A 20,063-nucleotide genomic window follows, 5' to 3' on the forward strand; every position below is an offset into this window, starting at 1 on the left:
GGCTGGCCAGCATTCCCTGCCACTCACCCACAATGTCTTCCCCTCCCCCAGCCAAGGTGTCCAGCTCAGTCCAACAGCAATAAAATGTTTCTCTCCCTGTTGGAGAAACCCACTGTGCTAAGAATAAGAGGATTTTCCCCCAAGTATCTTTCCCACCCTGCACTTAAGCTGTTTTTTGTTGTTGTTGTTGTTTTTTCCTTTCTCCACCCTGTTGGCAGTTAACACAGCCCTGCACTTAAGCTGTTTTTTTATCTTTCCTCTACCCTGTCAGGAGTTAACTTTAATGCAAGAGGATTTTTTTTCCTTTTAGAAGACATTTTACTAGGCCGGGACCCAAATTCACAAGACACCCTTTTCTCTCCCTTGTTGGAGGAGGGCTCAATTCCACAGCTTCACCTTAGTATTTGGCTTATGCTAAGGAGTCCATGTAACCCCCGAGACATATTTCTGTCCCAAACTCAATTCCAAGCTTGTAAACTTGAAGGCTACTGACAGCAGGGGGACAGGGTGTACGTAGGCAAGAGTGGATAATCCCACCACCTAGACCCCTGTTAACATGGGTGAAAGCCACACTGACATCCATGGGCAGAACCCTTTCGTGGTCAGTGGAACTTAGGGATATACAGATGGAAGAAGTTAAGAAGGACTTTGTTCCTTCTCTTCCTCACATACCCCAGGCATTTGCTAGGAAGAGAAAGGAACCAGGGATGCCTGCTTCCCTCTTTCTAGATGAGAAGCCTTTCATCTTCAGTCTAGTTGGCTTGGAATTTAACTTGGGGGATGGGGACCCAGAAGCCTGACATGCCAGTAAAGGGGTAAAAGTTTTTTTTTTTTACCAGTCAGGACTTTGGCCTCCCTGTCCCTGTGCAAACCAGTAAAAGGAATGCTAAGGATCACTGTTTATATTCTCTGTAAAGTTTTGATTAATGAAAAAGGATTTATGAGATTGATCTTAAGCTGTAACCAACCTGGTGTGCTTTGCATGCCTTAATTGATACTTGTTGGTTTGACCTGTGAAGTTACTTTCGATAAAGATCAAAAGCCAGAAATATTGGCTGCTTGGTATGGCTAAAGTCAGGTAATAAGGGATTTAAAAGGACTTTATTAGAAAGTGCTCAGCTTAATTAAAAGTGGATATCCAAGGCTGGGCACAATGGCTCATGACTGTAATCCCAACACTTTGGGAGGCCAAGGTGGGCAGATCACCTGAGGTCAGGAGTTCGAGACCATCCTGGCCAACATAGTGAAACCCCATCTCTACTAAAAATACAAAAATTAGCTGGGCCTGTAATCCCAGCTGCTCCAGAGTCTGAGGCAGGAGAATTACTTGAACCTGGGAGGCAGAGATTGCAGTGAGCCAAGATTGCGCTACTGCACTCCAGCCTGGGCAAGAAGAGAGAAACTCCATCTCAAAAAAACAAAAGTGGATATCCAAGTTCTAGGTATATTTAAAAGGCCTTTATGTTTTTCTCTTCTTGGATCTTGTTTTGCTGGAAAAAGATTTTTTTTTCTGTCAACTGAATTATTTTTCTCCATTTTGCCTTGCCACCCTTAATGCATGCATGAGAGGCCCTAAGATAATCTCTAAAAGCCTGAACTCCTTGGGAAAAATGGAAAGGCAACACAGATTCCATTTTGGGAGAAACCTCTGTTTTCCTCATGAACCCCAGGAATTAAAAGCAGATAGATCCCTCTCAAAATCTGTTTTTGTCTTCTAGCCATACCTGTTTATTGGACCCTGGAAACAGCATGATTTCCTGGCCATGCTCTTAAAGGGTCCACCCAGAGGCCAATAATCCAATTAGGAGATTGGTAAACAAAAAATCTTATAGCTACTAATCTTCTTCTGTCTATGTAGTTATATATGTGTTATGTGTGATGTCTATTAAAAAGAGCTCTAATTAACTGGCATAAAGAAAAATAAGTGCTTAGATCAAATATATTTTGAAGGAAAAGTAAGAGCTGTAATGTCTCCTAGTTCACATGACTTTAATCTTTGAGAAATAAAAACAGTCTTAAAGATTATTAGTAAAATATAAATGTCTTCAAAATGTAAATATGTAGTCTAAATTATGCAGTTTAGATACTAGGTTTGCTAAATGTTTTAAGGTTATGAAGTACTTCTTTGGCTTTTGAGAACTGTTCCACTTGCCTGCTTTACAGCTTGGTAAGGCCTGCGGACATATGGAATTAACCACTCCTCTAACTATACTGAAAAGAGTCAAGCCTGACCTGCCCCCAGAACATAAGTAAAACAACTTACCAGGTTTTACATTAAAGTTAAGAATTGCTAAGAGTTATCATTATAACATGTAATTGAGACTCCTGAAAATAGATTTACATGCAAGGTGTGAGAACAGTAAAATGTGTTTTTAGTAAAAGATTATAAGAAGGCATGGAAATGTAAATTTTTGCCTAGGGTTAAAGATTGTTTTAAATTAGATAAGATAAAGGTTTAAACAAGTTATGGAAGGTTTCTAAAAGTTAGTCTTGCAAAAGAAATTCTGTGTGTGAACATTAAATTCAAAAGGGTATTTATGGTTTTTCTGTACAATTGAGCATTGAAATAAAAGCACAACAAGGTTTTCTTAAGGCACTAATCTCTTTAGCAAAATATGTAAAAGGTTATAAAAGGCTTATAAGAATCTTACCTCATGGTCAAACTGGTTAACATTTGATAGAATGGCCTAGAAGATTTCATTTTTTAAATTGGGGTTGACATTTATAGTAAACAAATGCAAGGGTGAAATTTGGCTTTCTCTCTCTTGAACAGATTTTCATGTAATAGTAAAGGCTAATGAAAGGTTTTTGATTTTTCAGATTTTTGAGTTATCATTTTGGCAAAAATAATTACTTATAGTAACCTGGAATTCTATTTTTTTTCTTGAGATGGAGTCTTGCTCTGTCACCCAGGCTGGAGTGTAGTGGCACCATGTCGGCTCACTGCAACCTCCACCTCCTGGGTTCAAGCAATTCTCATGCCTCGGTCCCCGAAATAGCTGGGATTACAGGCACCTGCCATCACGTCCAGCTAGTTTTTGTATTTTTAGTAGACACGGAGTTTCACCATGTTGGCCAGGCTGGTTTCAAACTCCTGACCTCAGGTGATCCACACACCTCGACCTCCCAAAGTCCTAGGAATACAGGTGTGAGCCACCATGCAGGGCCTGGAATTCTATTTCATAACATCAAGTGTTTCAAACATCTAACATATGTACCAGGCTTCCCAAAATCAAATTTCAGCTTCAAGGTTGTCTTTCTTACCCCTTGCTGTTGGATGCTACAGAGGGCCCCTGGAGCATCCAGAGGAGAGGTAAACTGGATTATTTGACATGTTTATGTACATGGAATTGCCAAAATGATGTTTAATCTTCATATTATATTTTAGTGAAAATTAATATGTTCCAAAATTATGTGGGATGTCTACAGTTCTAATGTCTGAGTATATGCTATCAATCATAATTAAGGTTATTATGTTATTGTAAACCACAGAGATAACCAAATTTTCTTTGTCAATCATGTTTTTAACTGTAACTACCCTGGACATTTTGTCATTCATACACAATTGTCTCGTTTTGATCCTCTTCAAAGGATGGTTTATAATCAGCCATAAGGCTTTGACAGGTGCTCTCAAATGCAGGTTTCTGATAGCCTTAGAGATCGTGACATTGGAATAAAGGAAAACATGCAGGACTCATGAAGAGCTGAAATGTTCATAAATATCCAACAGAACAAGAGTTAACAGAATGTCCTGAACTAAAAGAAAACTGAAGTAATCTTTTTTTAAAGTTTTTGCTTGAAATATTGCTGATCCTTGTTTCATTTTCAGAGTTAAGGAAACTTATTTTGAGCCATTTACAGCCTTTAATAATTCAGTAAGATACACTCCTGTGATCAAAATTTGGAGCATATTTGTTTCTCTCCTACTTGCTTCCCCAGAATTTGGAAACTAGTTCTGAGTATTCTTAATTTATAGCAATATAGTTTTTTGCATCAGTGCAATAAGAATCACTTTCTTTTGCAACAGGACACAATTGGAGCAACTGGTTGTTTTACCAAGGCTTTGATTGGAAGGGTATGCTTCCCTTTTAGGAATCAAGCTTGACTTACAGAGCCGATAAAAGCCCCTTGGGAAAACTGACTTCATACCTTGTCTACACAGTCCCCATACAGGTTTCCTAACCTGCAGTGAGTAAAGAATGTCATATTCTAAAAGGCCCAGGAACCCCATATTCTTGGGACCTCAAGAAGAGAGGAATTCACCCAACTCATAGGTATTTGAGGGTACAAACTCATGGCTGGGCTCAGCTTTAAAAGTCCTAAGATTCCTTGCAGAACAGAATTCCATCAAAACCAATTTTAAAAGCCTACGTAAACATAATTATTCTTGCTGCACTTTATGCAAATAATCAGGCCAAACACAAGACTAAAGTTTATTTTGCAAACAACTCAGTCCTATCATGATTTATTTTTAATAAAAATGAGAACTGAAGAGAAATTATGTTTCAAGACTTATACATTTGTCATTAGATTCCAGACTCATTTGTTGTTTTTAAGTTTTTTGCCCACATTTTAAACTAACACTGCTTATTCCTGTGAACCAACCAGCAATCTCTGGCTGCAGCTCAGAAGAAGCAAAAGGGATGGGTAATGTAAAAATCTGGATCAATATTCTAGTTCTGGGCAATTACCCTGCAAATCCTGCCAGATGATTGGAATAAATAAGGTGCCCATAACCCGGAGGTTTCTTTTTTTGGAAAATAAGACCAAGGGAGCTAACCAAAGCCAAGTCCCATACACCCAAATCTTAGCAGGCATAACTATAGCTACCAGTTAACTGGGTGTGTCAGCAGCCTTAGGATTTTTTTTAGCTGTCCTTACCATCCCCCCTTTGTTTCATTTTGATTATGTCTTCTAATAACCTGGTTTGTCTCTTCTCACTTTCAGGCCATTGAACTCTGAACGTTCATGAAATTGGAACCTCAAACGATGGCCACCTTTTACCAGGGACCCTTAGATAGGCCTCTGAGGGAGAGCTCACTATTTTCCCAAAACAGTGCCCCCATCAGCAGGAAGCAGTTAAGATCAATCACTACCCTTATCTTTATCCTTATTCTAAGTTAGATGTACTTCTTTAGAGGGGGGGAATGATAGAGTCAGTAGACAGCCAAATGCTGCCCAGGTCATTGTGCACAGGGGGATTGCCTAAACATGCCCATGATGAAAAATTCCATCCCTTAACACACACAGAGTAAGGGAAATAAATCAATGTGGAGTGGCTCAGACTAAGGGCCTGCCTGCCCACTGGGAGAATGGGGTGGAGCCACCAGGAATTCATGCAGGGGGAGAAGACTGGGCTCTTCAACTCATGTGTGGTGGCCTGGTATTCAATTTAGTGAGATGGAAAACCTGCATGCAGGACCCCTCTTTTTGTCGAGAGTTTTCCTTTTCACTTAATAAATTCTGCCCTCCTCACTTTTCAATGTGTCCCTGTGACTAATTTTTCCTGGTCATGAGACAAGAACCCAGATTTTAGCTGAACTAAGGAGCAAAAATTCCTGCACTAATGGTATGACTTAAAGCATCAGTATTATGCATGAAATTAACCTTAGGTCATGAGAGCCACCTATTTATTATTTTTATTTTTATTTTTTTGAGATAGAGTTTCACTCTTGTTGCCCAGGCTGGAGTGCAATGGCATGATCTCGGCTCACTGCAACCTCCACCTCCCAGATTCAAGCGATTCTCCTGCCTCAGCCTCCTGAGTAGCTGGGATTACAGGCATGCGCCACCACACCTGGCTAATTTTGTATTTTTAGTAGAGACGGGGTTTCTCCATGTTGGTCAGGCTGGTCTTGAACTTCCAACCTCAGGTGATCTGCCCGCCTTGGCCTCCCAAAGTGATGGGATTACAGGCGTAAGCCACCGCACCCAGCAAGAGCCACCTATTTAGATGCTCAACTTCCAAGCAACTGAGATAACTAAGGAGCTTATGAGACTACTAAGCAAGAGGAAAAGGTGACACTGAGGAGCTGTAGGAGAAAACAGTGATTTCAAACACAAGACAGTATTAGTGTGGCTAAGTTGCAAATAACAGAAAACTCAACTCTAATTCGTTTGAACAGAAGATGTTTATTGGCTCACATATCTGAAAAGTTCTGAGGTAGGTCTGCTTCAGGTAAGGCTTGGTCTAGTGGCTCAAAAGATGTCACCAAGAACCTAGTTTCTCTCTGTTTAGTCACTGTTTTCTTTGGTATTGGCTTTATCCTTAGGCTCCATATGGTAGCACCTGGAAGCTTGGGAATCTCCCCTTTTAACAACAAAAAAAAAAAGTTGCTATAATTCTAGGCCTCACATTTTCCTATGTGCCACACAGAGGACAGATAATATCTCCTCTGGCAGCTCTCAATGAAGAAAAGCCTCTCTTTTCCAGAAGAGCCAGTATCTCCTCATATCACAATGGCTCTGTGGCCAAGGGGATGGGATAAGCTGATTGACACAAGCCAACCAGGGTCCACTCATAAAGATGGTGGTGGTGCCAAACCACATTCCTGAGAAAGGATACCTTCCCAAAGAATACCTGGGTAACTGTTCCCAGAGAGAAGGGGAAGAGATGATGGAAACCAATAAAAGATGACCACATCTAAAAATGTTGTTTTATAAACTCCTAATTTCAAGTAGAATTAGTTAATTCTATAATTCTTTACTTTCACTTTCCTGTGTAGACTCTACATGTTCCTCATGTTTATCTTTGGTCCTAGACCCAGGGAGGGCATTTCTGACTCTGATGCCGATACCGGATTATGTGAAAACTTTTCAACTATTGACTGGATGAAGCTATCTAACAAAGCATTAACCACCACCAGAAAGTGACCATTTCTCCCTCCGTTGGCAGTGGCCTCACAGCTTATCAGAATGTAGGCTATCATGGTAGTGAGGGATGGACAGACTGGGAGAGGATTTAGGATAGGAAGCAATGAGAGGGGCTGGAACTATATAAATTTTTATGAAAAAAAATCTCCAATTGAGTTTACATATTCCCAATCCCAGAATGATGTCTCATAAAACAAAGGCAATGAGGTCTCTTAAGACCTGGATTGGCCAGGCGTGGTAGCTCAGGCCTGTAATCCCAGCACTTTGGGAGACCGAGGCAGGTGGATCACGAGGTCAGGAGACCGAGACCAGCCTGGCTAACATGGTGAAACCCTGTCTCTATGAAAAATACAAAATTTTAGCCAGACGTGGTGGCGGGCACCTGTAGTCCCAGCTACTCGGGAGGCTGAGGCAGAAGAATGGCATGAACCCGGGAGGTGGAGCCTGCAGTGAGCTGAGATCACAGCACTGAACTCCAGCCAGGGCAACAGAGCAAGACTCCGTCTAAAAAAAAAAAAAAAGACCTGGATTACCCTCTGCTGTTTCCCTAAATTACTTTGGTGGCCTCAAAAGGAAAGCAACTTCTGAAGAAAAGGTCTTAGAGTTCACAATGTAACTGCAATGTTGCTTCCATCAAATAAGGTTTTCAGTGAGACAGAGTTATGAAAAGCAGTACTAATAAACACTTGTATACAAACAGTATCTACAGAGATACACAACCAGTAGCAGTGATTGCCTCTGGGGAGAACTCAAGAGATAGGAATGACAAGGAAATTTACTTTTCACTGAACACCCTTTTCAACCATTTCAATTCTTTTTTAGCATGAGCATGTTATATCTAGTCAAAGATTAATGTTTCAGGATTTGAAAAACATAAAAGAAATGTACTGTTGGATCTTAGAGTCATTTAGCTGGGGTTAAGACTAAGAGACATGGGACTATTAGAAAAATATAAGATGGCACATAATTAAATACTAACTTGGGTGGTACTGATTACAAGTAGAAGAGGAAGAGAGATCTGCTTAGTTGAAGAAGCTGGATCTGAGTGATGAAGGGAAACTAAAAGCACAGGAAAATAAGCAAATAAAAATGGGCAGAGACATAAATATGTACAATTAAGAACAGTAAACTCTGCAGTCAGATAGGCCTGGCTCCAATTTCAACTCTATAACTTACTAACTGAGCAACCCTGAATGAGTTTTATAACCTCTTTCAATTCAGATTTCTCATTTGTAAAATGGGGAGAAGAGCACCTATCTTAATAGGATTGTTACGCAAATTAATGTGTGTAAAGTGGTTAGCACCTGATACAGAGTAGCTGCCCAACTAAATGATGCCTTGTTAAAACATCATAGAACAGGGGGACCAGTCTTGCTAGAGTACATGGTAAATGTTCACAGGGCAAGATAATACTGGCTATTAAAGTTAAGGGTTACAGCAAATTGTGAATGGTCATCTCATTTTGTCTCTAGGGTTCCTGCAGCATAAGAATTATAAACAAGTATCACCATTATGCACTCTCTAATGTTCAAGAAGGTGAGAGATCTGACAGTTATAGGGTTTGTCTCTAACATGGCACCTCTGGTGCTTAATTAAGACAGAATTCTGACTGAAGGCCTTCCCACAGTCATTACATTTATAGGGTCTTTCCCCAGTATGGATTCTTTGATGTCGAATAAGGTGTGCCTTGCAAAAGAAGCTTTTCCCACAGTCAGTACATTCATGAGGCTTGTCCCCAGTGTGGACCCTCTGGTGCTGAGAAAGATCTGAGTTCCACATGAAGCCTTTCCCACAGTCCTTACATTCATAAGGCTTCTCCCCAGTGTGCATTCTCTGATGTCGAAGAAGGGCTGGGTTTCGAGTAAAGCTTTTCCCACATTCCTTGCATGTGTATGGTTTCTCACCAGTATGGATCCGTTGATGTTGTGTAAGGCTTGTGTTCTGACTAAAGCCCTTCCCACATTCCTTACATTCAAAGGGTTTCTCTCCAGTATGTATTCTCTGGTGACGAATCAGGTTTGACTTCCAAACAAAGGCCTTAGCACATTCTTGACATTCATAGGGTTTCACCCCACTGTGAATTCTCTGATGCGCAATGCAATGTGATCGAAAACTGAAAGCCTTCCCACATTCCTTACATCCATAGACCTTCTCTCCATTATGAGTTTTCTGGTGTTGATCATAGTCCTCATTTTGATCAAAACACTTGCCGCATTCCTCACATATATAGAATATTTGCTCATTCAGAATTTTGTGATGTATACCAAGGAGGTTATTGACATCAGTAGTCTCTGAACTCTCTTCTACTGAGATCATCTCATCCTTGACAATCACTTCTATAATATCATTTGTAGAACTTTCCATACTTCCCCCATTGAGGCAACCAGGCCACCTCCCTAACCTGCTTTTCTCTTCACAGGTTTTCCCAAACCATAATTCCTGGGATCCACACCACTGGGGTCCACTTGATAGGACCATGAGGTCCTGTGCTTCCTCAATAATTTCCTCCTTCAGAATAAAATCTTCTTTCTTCCTCTTCAACATACCCTCTGAAAAAAGAAATCAGAGCTTCAAATGTCATCATTATCCATGACAGAGCGACTAAGGTCACCAAGTGGTATTAATATGTCCACTTCTCTCCAAGTGCCACCCATGTCTCAGTGGCCCTGTCCTAGCTGAAAATGGCAAAAACAAGGCTAATACACAGAAAGAAACCAAAAGCAAAGACAGCAACTAGATAGAATCCCTGCAGGCTATGATTCCTGGCACCAAACCAAGTACCAGGTTAGGCTCTCAGAAAACAGGTGAATTGAGTCTAAGGAAAACAAAGTCAGAATTCCTCCTAGGTAGATGAGTACAGTTTATAACATGAGAAGAACAGGCCAGGACTTAGGGCAGAGGACCTGTTCAGAAATAAGGAATCCTTAGTGGTACACCTGAGAACCTGGGCTTGTCACATGCAGCAGACAGTAGCAAGAATGAGCTTCCTCATACTTTTCAATACTAAAAGGAAGTATAGTCTTCTCTTTCAATCCAATCACCAAGTTCACCACGAAACCATGGGAAGTGCTTTCTCAAACTACTCCAGGCAGAACTCGGAAAAGACTCCCTCCTCTTTGTTCTCATAGTGTCTTACTCACATTCTGTTACAGCTTCATCATTTTTTTGTAATTATACATTTATGTATCATGTCCCATGAGACTGTGAGTCCTTCCAGGATAAGGGCCATATATGACTTGATTTTTTTATCCCTAACAACTAACACAATGAGTAAAATACAGCATCTACATTAAAAATATTGGGTGATCACAGCAGCTAGATGGGGCAGGCCATCTGTTCAGTTTAAGCCTAAGACAAAACACCCATCCTAATTTAATTAATTTAATTAATAGAGCTTGTCCTAATGAAAGTTGGAAGCTTAGGGTTTAAGTTTTCTCTTAATTGGTTGATTTGGGGGATCTGGTCCCCAAATTTGTTTAGAACATGAATGGCAAAATGGACTTTTACATTTTACAAAAGAAAGATAGGAAAAGTTGTGACTGAGAGAAGAATGCTCATTTCCCTCTCACTTACCAGGACAAATTAGGCTTGGACCCTCTCCTTGCAGTTTCAGGTTTAATGGCTCTTCCACCTGCTCAGGATGGGAAATCCCAGCAAGCTTTAGAGATGGATATCCTGCCAGGGTCAAGATACAAATAAGGCTGGCTCAGTCAGAGGAGTGAGGCCCATCAGGAAAAGAGCAGATATGGAAGTGGTAGGGAGAGAATAAAGGTGGGTGAAAAGATTGGTAACACAGATAAGCAGAAATTTGAAGGTACAGAATAATAAGGACAGGCTGGGCGTGGTGGCTCACACCTGTAATCCCAGCACTTTAGGAGGCCAAGATGAGTGGATCACCTGAGGTCAGGAGTTCAAGACTAGCCTGGCCAACATGGTGAAACCCCATCTCCATTAAAAATACAAAAAAAATTAGCCAAGCGTCACCATGTGGTCCCAGGCACACACCTGTGGTCCCAGCTCCTCGGGAGGCTGAGGCAGGAGAATCGCTTGAACCCGGGAAGCAGAGGTTGCAGTGAGCCAAGATTGTGCCACTGCACTCCAGCCTGGGCAACAGAGTGAGACTCTGTCTCAAAAAAAAAAAAAAAAATAGATATTATATATATATATATTCAAATATAGAATATATGTGAATTTGATTTCACCACCTAGGGATAGGTGAAGAAAAGTCCTTCATCTCTTTTTTTATATATATATATAATATATATATAATATATTATATATAATATATATTATATTATAATTATATTATATTATATTTATATTATATATCATATATTATATATTATATTGTGTATGATATATGATATATAATATATATCATATATTATATATTATATTATATATGATATATGATATATATAATATTATATATTATAGATTATACATTATATATTATATATTATATTAATATATAATATATAATCTATAATATACCATATATTATATGTAATATACAATATATTATATATCATATATTGTATATTATATAATATATGATATATAATATATATCATACATTATATAATATATATATATAATTATATCTATTTATATATTATATATTTATAATTATATATAATATATAATATACAAGATATATATTATCTATTATATGTATTTTTATATTATATTATATATTATATATAATACATATATAATATATAATATATGTATTTTTATATTATATATTATATATTATATATAATACATATTTATATAATATATAATATATAGAGAGACAAAGGACTATATATAATCTATATTTTATATAATATAATTATATATAAATTATAAATATATATAAATAAAATATATAAAATATATATTTTATATATAATTATATTTTATTTATATATTTATCTTTTATTTATATAATTATATATTATACATACATATATTTTATTTATATATTTATATATTTTATATTTTATATATTTATATATTATATATTATGTATAATTTATATATTTTATATATATTTTTATATATTTATATATATTTTTTATATATTTATATATTTTTATATATATTTATATATATTCATATATATATTATATATTCATATACATTTATATATTCATATACATTTTTTATATATATTTATATAAATTTATATATATTTATATACACATTTATATATTTTATATATACATTTATATATAGTTTATATATACATTTATATGTAGTTTATATATACATTTATATGTATTTTATATATACATTTATATGTAGTTTATATATACATTTATATGTAGTTTATATATACATTTATATATATATTTTATATATGCATTCATATATATTTTATATATGCATTCATATATATTTTATATATACATTTATATATTTTATATTTTTTTATATATTTTTATATATACATTTATATATATTTTTTATATATACATTTATATATATTTATATATACATTTATATATTTTATATATATTTATATATATTTTTATATATATTTATATATATTTTATATATATATTTGATATGTATATTTATATATATTTGATATATATATTTTATATATATTTGATATATATATATATTTTATATATATTTATATATTATATATTTATATATTATTTTATATATATTTATATATATTTTATATATATATTTTATATATATTTATATATTATTTTACATATATTTATATATATTTTACATATATATTTATATTTTTATATAATTTATATATTATTTTATATATATTTATATATATATTTTATATATATTTATATATTTTTTATATATTTATATATATATTTATATATATTTTTATATATTTTATATATTTATATATATTTTATATATTTTTTTATATATATTTTATATATTTTTTTATATTTTTTATATATATTTTTATATATATTTTATATATTTTTTTATATATATTTTTATATATATTTTATATATATATAAAGGATAGAAAATACTGGAACAGAGAAGTTGCAATTCCATCAGTTCCCAAAGATATGAAACATATCACTCACTTTAAAATGTCAAGAAGAAATAGAAAAGATGAAGATCTCTTCTTCACCTATCCCTAGGAGGTGAAATCAAATTGACATAGTATAGAATCAGGATAGGATGGAATTGCAAAGAGCTATTCTTGAGGACTTCCTGTCTAGCCAGGCAATTCTGGGAAACCATAATCTCCTAGTTTCCTTCCTATCCATTTATTGCTTTCTCATTCCACAAAGATTCAATGGATGGGGTCTCTCTATGGCATCCATAAGAAATGGACTCACACCCTCACTCAGCCATTTCCAAAAGTCACTTCTTACTCAATAACAGACACCTCTGTTCACAGAGATCTACTCTAATACACCTTACTTCTGCTTTCACTAGAACTGTCTCTTTGTAACCTTCATCCGAAACCTACTAAGAAACAGATCAGTTCTACACCTTCAAATGACAACCTTTTCTGTTGCCAAATCCAGGGACTATGTACTCTGAGTATTAACTTCTGTAAGACAAAAGTGGACTTTGAGTAGGGACAGGTATGTGCCAAGGAAGTCAGCTACAGGTCAGAGAGTTAGAATTTTGCTCAAGGAGTAACTTAGCTGTTGTTTTTTTACCTAAAGCAAGGCAAAGCAAAGCAAAGCAGAGAAATTCCCTAAGGTGGTGAGGAGAGGAAGTATTGAGAATGCAGAAGACGCTGTGGTCTCCCCACACCCCTTCCACTACTCCCCACTGTAAAGTAGCTATGTCCTTTGTAGGGGGCTGGAGTGGGGAGTTGGGTATCCCAACTCCACTTCCTAGGGTAGGCTCTGACTTGGCTAAGCTAAGCAGGTTAATCCCATCCCACTCACCACATGAGAGACTGATTCAGAGATCGGCAATTCAGACTAAGTCAATCGGTGCACAGTAGTTACCTTGCCACAGTGATTGATTTAGAGCATATGACTTAAGGTAGTCCATTAGAGCATACTTGGCACTTTGATTCACAATGTTTAAAGGCTAAGGAAGGCCTGCCAGGTTTCTTCCCCTAGGTATGAAGCAGCAGAGTCCTGTTACTACCACCAATCACCTTACAACCAAAAGGAGAGCCAGACTGTAGACAAAGCCAACACATACGGAGACAGAGCAGAGAATGTAATTCTGATCAAACTGTACCTGCAGCCCACTCTACCTCAGACTTCCCAGTTACATAAAACAACAAATTCTTTTTGTTTAAGCCAGTTTGAATTGGGTTTTAACACCTGCAATGAAGAGTATTCTAATATGAAAAGACACAACAAGGAACTGTGAGAATGAGGAAATTGGGAGCACAGCTCAAGTCTCACTGTGCCCACAGAAGAGCCCTATGGGAAGATGAAATGGGGCCAAGGAGGCAACCAGGAAACACAGTTATCACTAGGAAACTAAGAGTAAGAAAGTCCTGTTGGGCCTAAAGTAATCCCAGGGCTTTCCCGAGGAATAGGAACTATTTGGCTGAGGGTTGAGAGTTCTTGGTTTCTAATGGTAAAGATGGCCATTATATCCCAAGCTGGAAGACTGTAAACAGGCCAGGAAGTAGAAAGGGCACCCAAGATCGGAGTAAACAGGAAACTCATGGGGCAAAGATACGTGGTAGCCATGATAACAGCAGAGATGGGGAAGAGGCAAAACAGGTTAATGAAGATGGCACACAGAGGAGCCAGGATGAATAAAACAAGGACTCAAGAAGATATAAAACTATGGCAACACAGAGAAGAAATGCAATCCCACTAGTGTCTACAACACTAGATTAAAAAAACACCTATCTATGACATTTTAAAGATCATGACAAGGAAACTGGTCAGATGACCGGCACGTGTTCCCTCACTCACCTGAGGAGATGCCCCTCGGGGCCTCTCCATCCAGAGCTCCCTGAGGAACCGAGCACCAGGGTGTTTCCCCTCGTTCCAGCTGGGAAATCAGAGCCGGTTTGGGAAATGGAAATGCTGCTTAAGAGGAAAGAAATGGGTCAGGCAGGTGAGTGGCGTGACACAGAGTAATCCCAAGGCTCCTCCCAGGCCAGTGTCTTCAGGGGCAGGAGGGGAAAAAAACGGAAATAACTAGGAAGAACACGAAAAGGAATTCCAGGGGAAAGGACAAGAGAGGGGCCAGGAGACTTACAAAGGTCAGGAAGTTGACAGACAACTCAGTAACTGTTTGAGTCACCAAATGGATGATTTCACTCATTGAGGAATTGAGTCCTCAGTTCTTACCTGTCCTCTCCCTCTTAGAGCTCTCAAGTTCAGACATCCTCATGAGGATGCTTGGAATTAGGCTGGATCTTGCAAACCAAAAGGGCGGGGAACTGAAGGCTCAGTGGAGCACCATGAATCTGCTCTCTTCTCACTATACCCACAACACAAGGGTAGGGGTTTGGCACCTCTTACTCTGGGGCAAGGAAGTCCTGTATAAGGCCCAAATTGATACCAGGACTTCCTACTTTCCAACGACTGCTGAGGTTGGGCCATTAAAAATCCGAGAGCCTGAAGCTGCCATTGAGCTGAGGGTTATCAACAACTCCTGAGCCTTTTGAGAAAAAAGGAGCCAGCAAACTCTGAAGGGTGGAGGCAGGGCCCAAAGGGAGAGACCCTTACCCAGGGAAGCCACAGCCCCATAATTCTCCAGCATCACATCACTGTACAAGGCTCTCTGAGCAGGGCCCAGGCCGATCCATTCGTTCTCAGAGAAGTAGACGGCCACATCCTCGAAGGTCACTGACTCCTGAAACAACATGTGTTTAAATGCCCTAGGACAACCCCAGGACCAGGCCAAGAGGAAGGGGAGACAGGGCACCAAAAGGTACTGTGGGGGTGACTGTGGGGATTCTGGATTCTGAATGTCTACAGGAACACTATCAGCAGAAGATTTTTGCCTCCTATGTACAAACAGACAAGGCATCAGCCACCAATTTTCTCATGTCTCTTCATCTTTATTTCAGCAAATATTTTCTCCTCTTTTTCATGAGTCTGCAAAAGTTTTCTTGTTTCATCCTTATACCCCAAACCACATCTGTGCTCTAGGTCCCATCCTTTCTCCACAATGTGTCCTCCTTCAGAGGTCACCCACGCTTGATAACAACTATCATTTATTAAGTCTGTGCCAAGCACTTGACATATATTCTTTATGTCTCATAGCCTACTATCAGATTCATTTTTTAGAAGAGGAAACTGAGACTCGGAGGGATTAACTTTCCCCAAAGTTCCAGAACTGAGACAGAACGCAGGCCTGTTTGACTCTGGCTCTTGCCTGTTATGCCACACTGACTTTGGTCCCCATTCCTGCCATCCCTGCTGCCCCTGTATAGGACTCTTCCTCCTTTGTCCTCCCCAGTCACTGCCACCAGCCACAGAGGCAGCTAGGGCTCCTCAGAACATTCAGATTGCTCTGAACACTGTACTCAACAGGGCAGATCCTCGTTGTGACTTTACTCCCTGCACCCCCCCACCCGCAACACACCCTCACAAAGATCCCACCTCACTTGCTTCCCCACGTCCCAATCTCCATGTCCCCATTTTCTATATCTCTAGGAGTCTCAGCTCCTGCACCTTCTTTCTCTCATCCTCTTCCTTAAGAAACAAATACTGCTGACCTCTAGCCATTGAGACTTCCTGTAATTCTCAGCCACTGCCTCCTTCAGGGTCTCAGTCTCCATACTGTGGAGGAGCCCATACTGGTCCACTGCACGTCAGTCCTTGCGCACTACAAAGTCTCCACAGCTATTTATCCAGCACTCCAGTGCTCCAAGGCTTTGGCTGGCTCAACTTTGTCTGCCTAATAGAGTCCACATTCCTCTGCACTACAGACAATCCCATTCACGACTCACAGACCCAGCTTTCCTGGCCAGGATCTTCAGCCACCACCACTCTCATCTCCGATCCTCTCACCATTCCATTGGGAAACCAAACTCTTTCCGCGCCCTGTTCTGTGCCCTTGCACCTGCGGCTACTCTTGCCTGAATATCCAGTTCTTCCCTCCTGCTCCTGCATTGCAAATTCCTTTTCAACCTAATACCCAGCTCAAACATAACCAGCTCTGTAAATGTGGCTCTGAAATTCTGGCCATTCATCGCCCCTAACGGCACTCTGTGCGCTCTACCCCAGCAGTCGGCTCAACCCCGTACCGCTGCACATCTGCTCTCCTTGAGGCTCAGGTCCGGGGATGTCGACTCCGCTGTGCCGCCTGTCCCTCGAGGCCCCTCACTCTGGGTTGTACCCCCATTTCCCAGCCGCCGCACCACCCCGTCTCCGGGCCTAGAACCCAGGGCAGGGCCAAGCCTGCTTCCAGGCTCCGGCCCCGCACTCACCCGGCGCGCCCGGGGCAGCGCGGGCTGTCCCGGCAGCAGCTCGAGGACAAGGCCGAGGCGTGTCCCACTCGCCAGAGCCGCGGCCGCCATAGCCCAAATCGCCCTCTGGGAAAGCGAGGGCGCGCCAGACCCGACCAGAGGCTGTTGGGGTCGGGGAGGAGCGCTCTGGACCCGGGCAGGCCTGACGCGGCTACCCTGCGCCCTGCAGCCACCGGAGTAAGACCCCAACTCCACTCCCTGCCCGGCCCACACCCGACTCGTCGTGCTCCTTGCCAGCCAGACCCCAGCATCCGGGAGGCCGGGGCTCGGGCCGCTCCGGTTGCTCTAGGACGGCGGAGGGCGCCGCATCTCTGTGGTCCTCCTTTCTCGCTCGGGGAGGGAGGGGAGAGCGGTCCGGTTCTCCTGGAGACACGGACGATCCCAGGGGCCGCTACCGGGGTAGGGGTGCAGGCGGCTGGGGAGGAATCCTTCCCCGGCGCTCTAGGCCACCCCTTCCTCTCCAGCTCGCTGCACCCTAGGTGGACAGATATTTGCTGACAGGAGGTAGCGGGTACTTCACTAGACTGCACCTGCTCTTATCTCTCCTTTTACCAGTTTCTGCATTCCCAGAGCAGACCTGTATTTTATGTTATGTCTTTTAACATTCTCATCTTTGTGCCTCTAACAGGCGCCCGATGTCTAGCACCTCCTGGGGAGTAATTTCTTTAACTGCCAAGGAATATTTGTAGAATTGTCCACGAAAAGTCAAACTGTAAAATATTTGAAGAGATTTATCCTGAGCCAAATATGAGTGACCATGTCCCATGCCACAGCCCCAGGAGATCCTGAGAACATGTGCCCAACGTAGTCGGGCTACAACTTGGTTTTACACATTTTAGGAAGACATAAGACATCAATTAATACATGTAAGATGTACATTGGTTTGGTATGGAAAGGTGGGACAACTGAAAGAGGAGGCTTTCAGGACATAGGTGGATTCAAAGATTTTCTGAGTAGCAATTGGTTGAAAGAGTTAAGTTATTGTATAAAGACTTAGAATCAACAGAAAGGGATGTCTCAGTTAAGATAAGGGCTTGTGGGGCCCAAAGTTTTATCATGCAGATGGAGCCTGTAGCAGGCTTCAGAGAATAGACTGTAAATGTTTCTCATCATTATCACACTACCAGATAGTCTGTGAGACTTAAAGAGGCTGTTCTATCAGTCTTAAGGTCTATGTTGATGTTAATGCTGGTCAGCTGCACCTGAATTTCAAAAGTGAGGGGAGCATAATGAGCCATGTCCAACTCCTTCCCATCATGGCCTGAACCAGTTTTTCAGGTTAACTTTGGAATGCCCTTGGCCAAGAGGAGAGATCCATTCAGATGGTCAGAGGGCTTCGAATTTTATTTTTGGCTTACAGAATAAAAGAATGAATAAATGTTGAACCAGTTTTTCAGTTGAAGAAAGTAGGGCCCAAAGAGAGAAAATGGCTTACTTCACGCAACATGCCAGGAAATTAAATTTTTTAAGAGTTGTGAAAATAAATAAAGACTATTCAAATGAGAACAAAGACTACTATTCAGAGCTTGCTATATATGACAAGAGAGTCAGCCCTCATCACTTGCATTCAGCAGACTGAAAGTCAGGCAGAAGAGTGGGGAAAGCTTCGTAGTTGAAAAAAGGAACAGCTTCAGGTATTCCCTTATTGGAATTTGCTGGCATGGGGAAACTACAGATGGGCTAACTAGAAGCAGGGCATCTTATGTAATTGGTTAGGGGGAAATATTTGGCTTTCTCTGTTTGGTCCTAAGTTGGAAGTAGTATGGGAAAAAGTAGGGAATCTGATAGTTTTTAATCAAATCGCTACCCCATCTCTACAAAAAAAAAAGAAAGAAAGAAAAATAGCCAGCTCCTGGCTACTCAGAAGTCTGAGATGGGAGGATCACTTGAGCCTGAGAAGTTAAGGCCGCAGTGAGCTGTGATTGCACCACTGCACTCCAGCAAGAACGTGGAAAGAAGAAAGAGAAGAAGAGGAAAGAGAAGAGAAGAGAAGGAAAGAGGAAGGAAGGAAGGGAGGGACAGAGGGAGGGAGCGAGGGAGGGAAAGAAAGAGAAATAAAGAAAGAAAAAGAAAGAAAGAAAGAGAGAGAAAGAAAGAAAGAAAAGAAAGAAAGAGTGGGAGGGGGAGAGAGGGAAAGAAAGAAAAGAAGAAGGAAGGAAGGGAAGGAGGGAAAGAGAGAGAAAGAAAAAGAAAGAGAAAGAAAGAAAAAGAAAGGAAGGAAGGAGAAGGGAAGAAGGAAGGAAGGAAAAAGGAGGGAGGAAGGAAGGAGGGAGGGAAGGAAGGAAGGAGGGAAGGGAAGGAAGGAAGGAGGGAAGGGAAGGAGGGAGGAAGGAAGGACGGAAGATATCAAATCCCAGCTGTTTGGGGTCAGTTGCTACCAGGGTTATTGTTTTGATTAGTGGACTGGTTGCCACAGATAGTGATTTAGTGGTTTGACTTCCTAGAGTGGTTACCATAGAAAATGGGTTGGCTTCCTGGACTGGTTGCTACAGATTGTGTGACAGAGTCCTGTTTTTCTATGTAGTATGGCCATTGACCATTTGCATATTCAGTGTTTCCAGGTGAATAAGGTAGGAAGATAAATATGGAATTCAAGTCCACAGGCTCAGATGCTCTGATGCCTGAATAGCTCCCCAGGTACTGAGCACTTACAGATACCACACCCGTGAAAAATCACAGAGCAAAAGAGACCTCAGATGGGCTCCCCGTCTTGTTTGTATGCAAGAAGATGCTAGAAAGGTTCATAAATGGACACTACCTGATAGTCTGTGAGTACTGAGATGGAAGCAGTAACTCT

At 40.1% G+C, this 20,063-nt stretch overlaps 2 protein-coding genes across 4 annotated transcripts in view; both read right to left on the reverse strand.

The window, feature by feature from the left end:
• Positions 1 to 20,063, reverse strand: part of KRBOX1 (KRAB box domain containing 1) — a 65,569-nt gene that overhangs the window by 20,964 nt on the left and 24,542 nt on the right. The window lies entirely within an intron of this gene.
• On the reverse strand, positions 4,421 to 18,556 carry ZNF662 (zinc finger protein 662). 3 transcript variants are annotated; one of them, XM_002813877.5, is made up of 4 exons: positions 17,228 to 18,556; positions 15,519 to 15,645; positions 14,757 to 14,870; positions 4,421 to 9,422 (listed from the first exon to the last, which is right to left on the reverse strand). In XM_002813877.5, the coding sequence occupies exons 1-4, from the start codon at positions 17,315 to 17,317 to the stop codon at positions 8,395 to 8,397; spliced, it is 1,359 nt and encodes a 452-aa protein (XP_002813923.5). In that variant the 5' UTR covers positions 17,318 to 18,556; the 3' UTR covers positions 4,421 to 8,394. The 3 variants fall into 3 exon arrangements, with proteins under 3 accessions (XP_002813923.5, XP_063578186.1, XP_063578185.1); XM_063722116.1 differs by having other exon boundaries at positions 6,028 to 9,422; positions 17,045 to 18,556; XM_063722115.1 differs by having other exon boundaries at positions 6,028 to 9,422; positions 14,757 to 14,873; positions 17,045 to 18,556.

Source organism: Pongo abelii, chromosome 2 (assembly GCF_028885655.2).
Source record: "Pongo abelii isolate AG06213 chromosome 2, NHGRI_mPonAbe1-v2.0_pri, whole genome shotgun sequence".
Classification (NCBI taxonomy): Eukaryota; Metazoa; Chordata; class Mammalia; order Primates; family Hominidae; genus Pongo; species Pongo abelii.

What these genes read in the sequence shown, in the direction of transcription:
- ZNF662 (XM_063722115.1), bottom strand. Translation starts at nt 17,317, where the DNA reads ATGGCGGCCGCGGCTCTGGCGAGTGGGACACGCCTCGGCCTTGTCCTC. An exon ending in AGGAGAGCAGATGTGCAGCG is followed by an intron (nt 15,646 to 17,044) that starts GTACGGGGTTGA and finishes ATGTTGTTTCAG; the next exon opens with GAGTCAGTGACCTTCGAGGA. An exon ending in TGGGGCTGTGGCTTCCCTGG is followed by an intron (nt 14,874 to 15,518) that starts GTAAGGGTCTCT and finishes TTTCCTCTTAAG; the next exon opens with CAGCATTTCCATTTCCCAAA.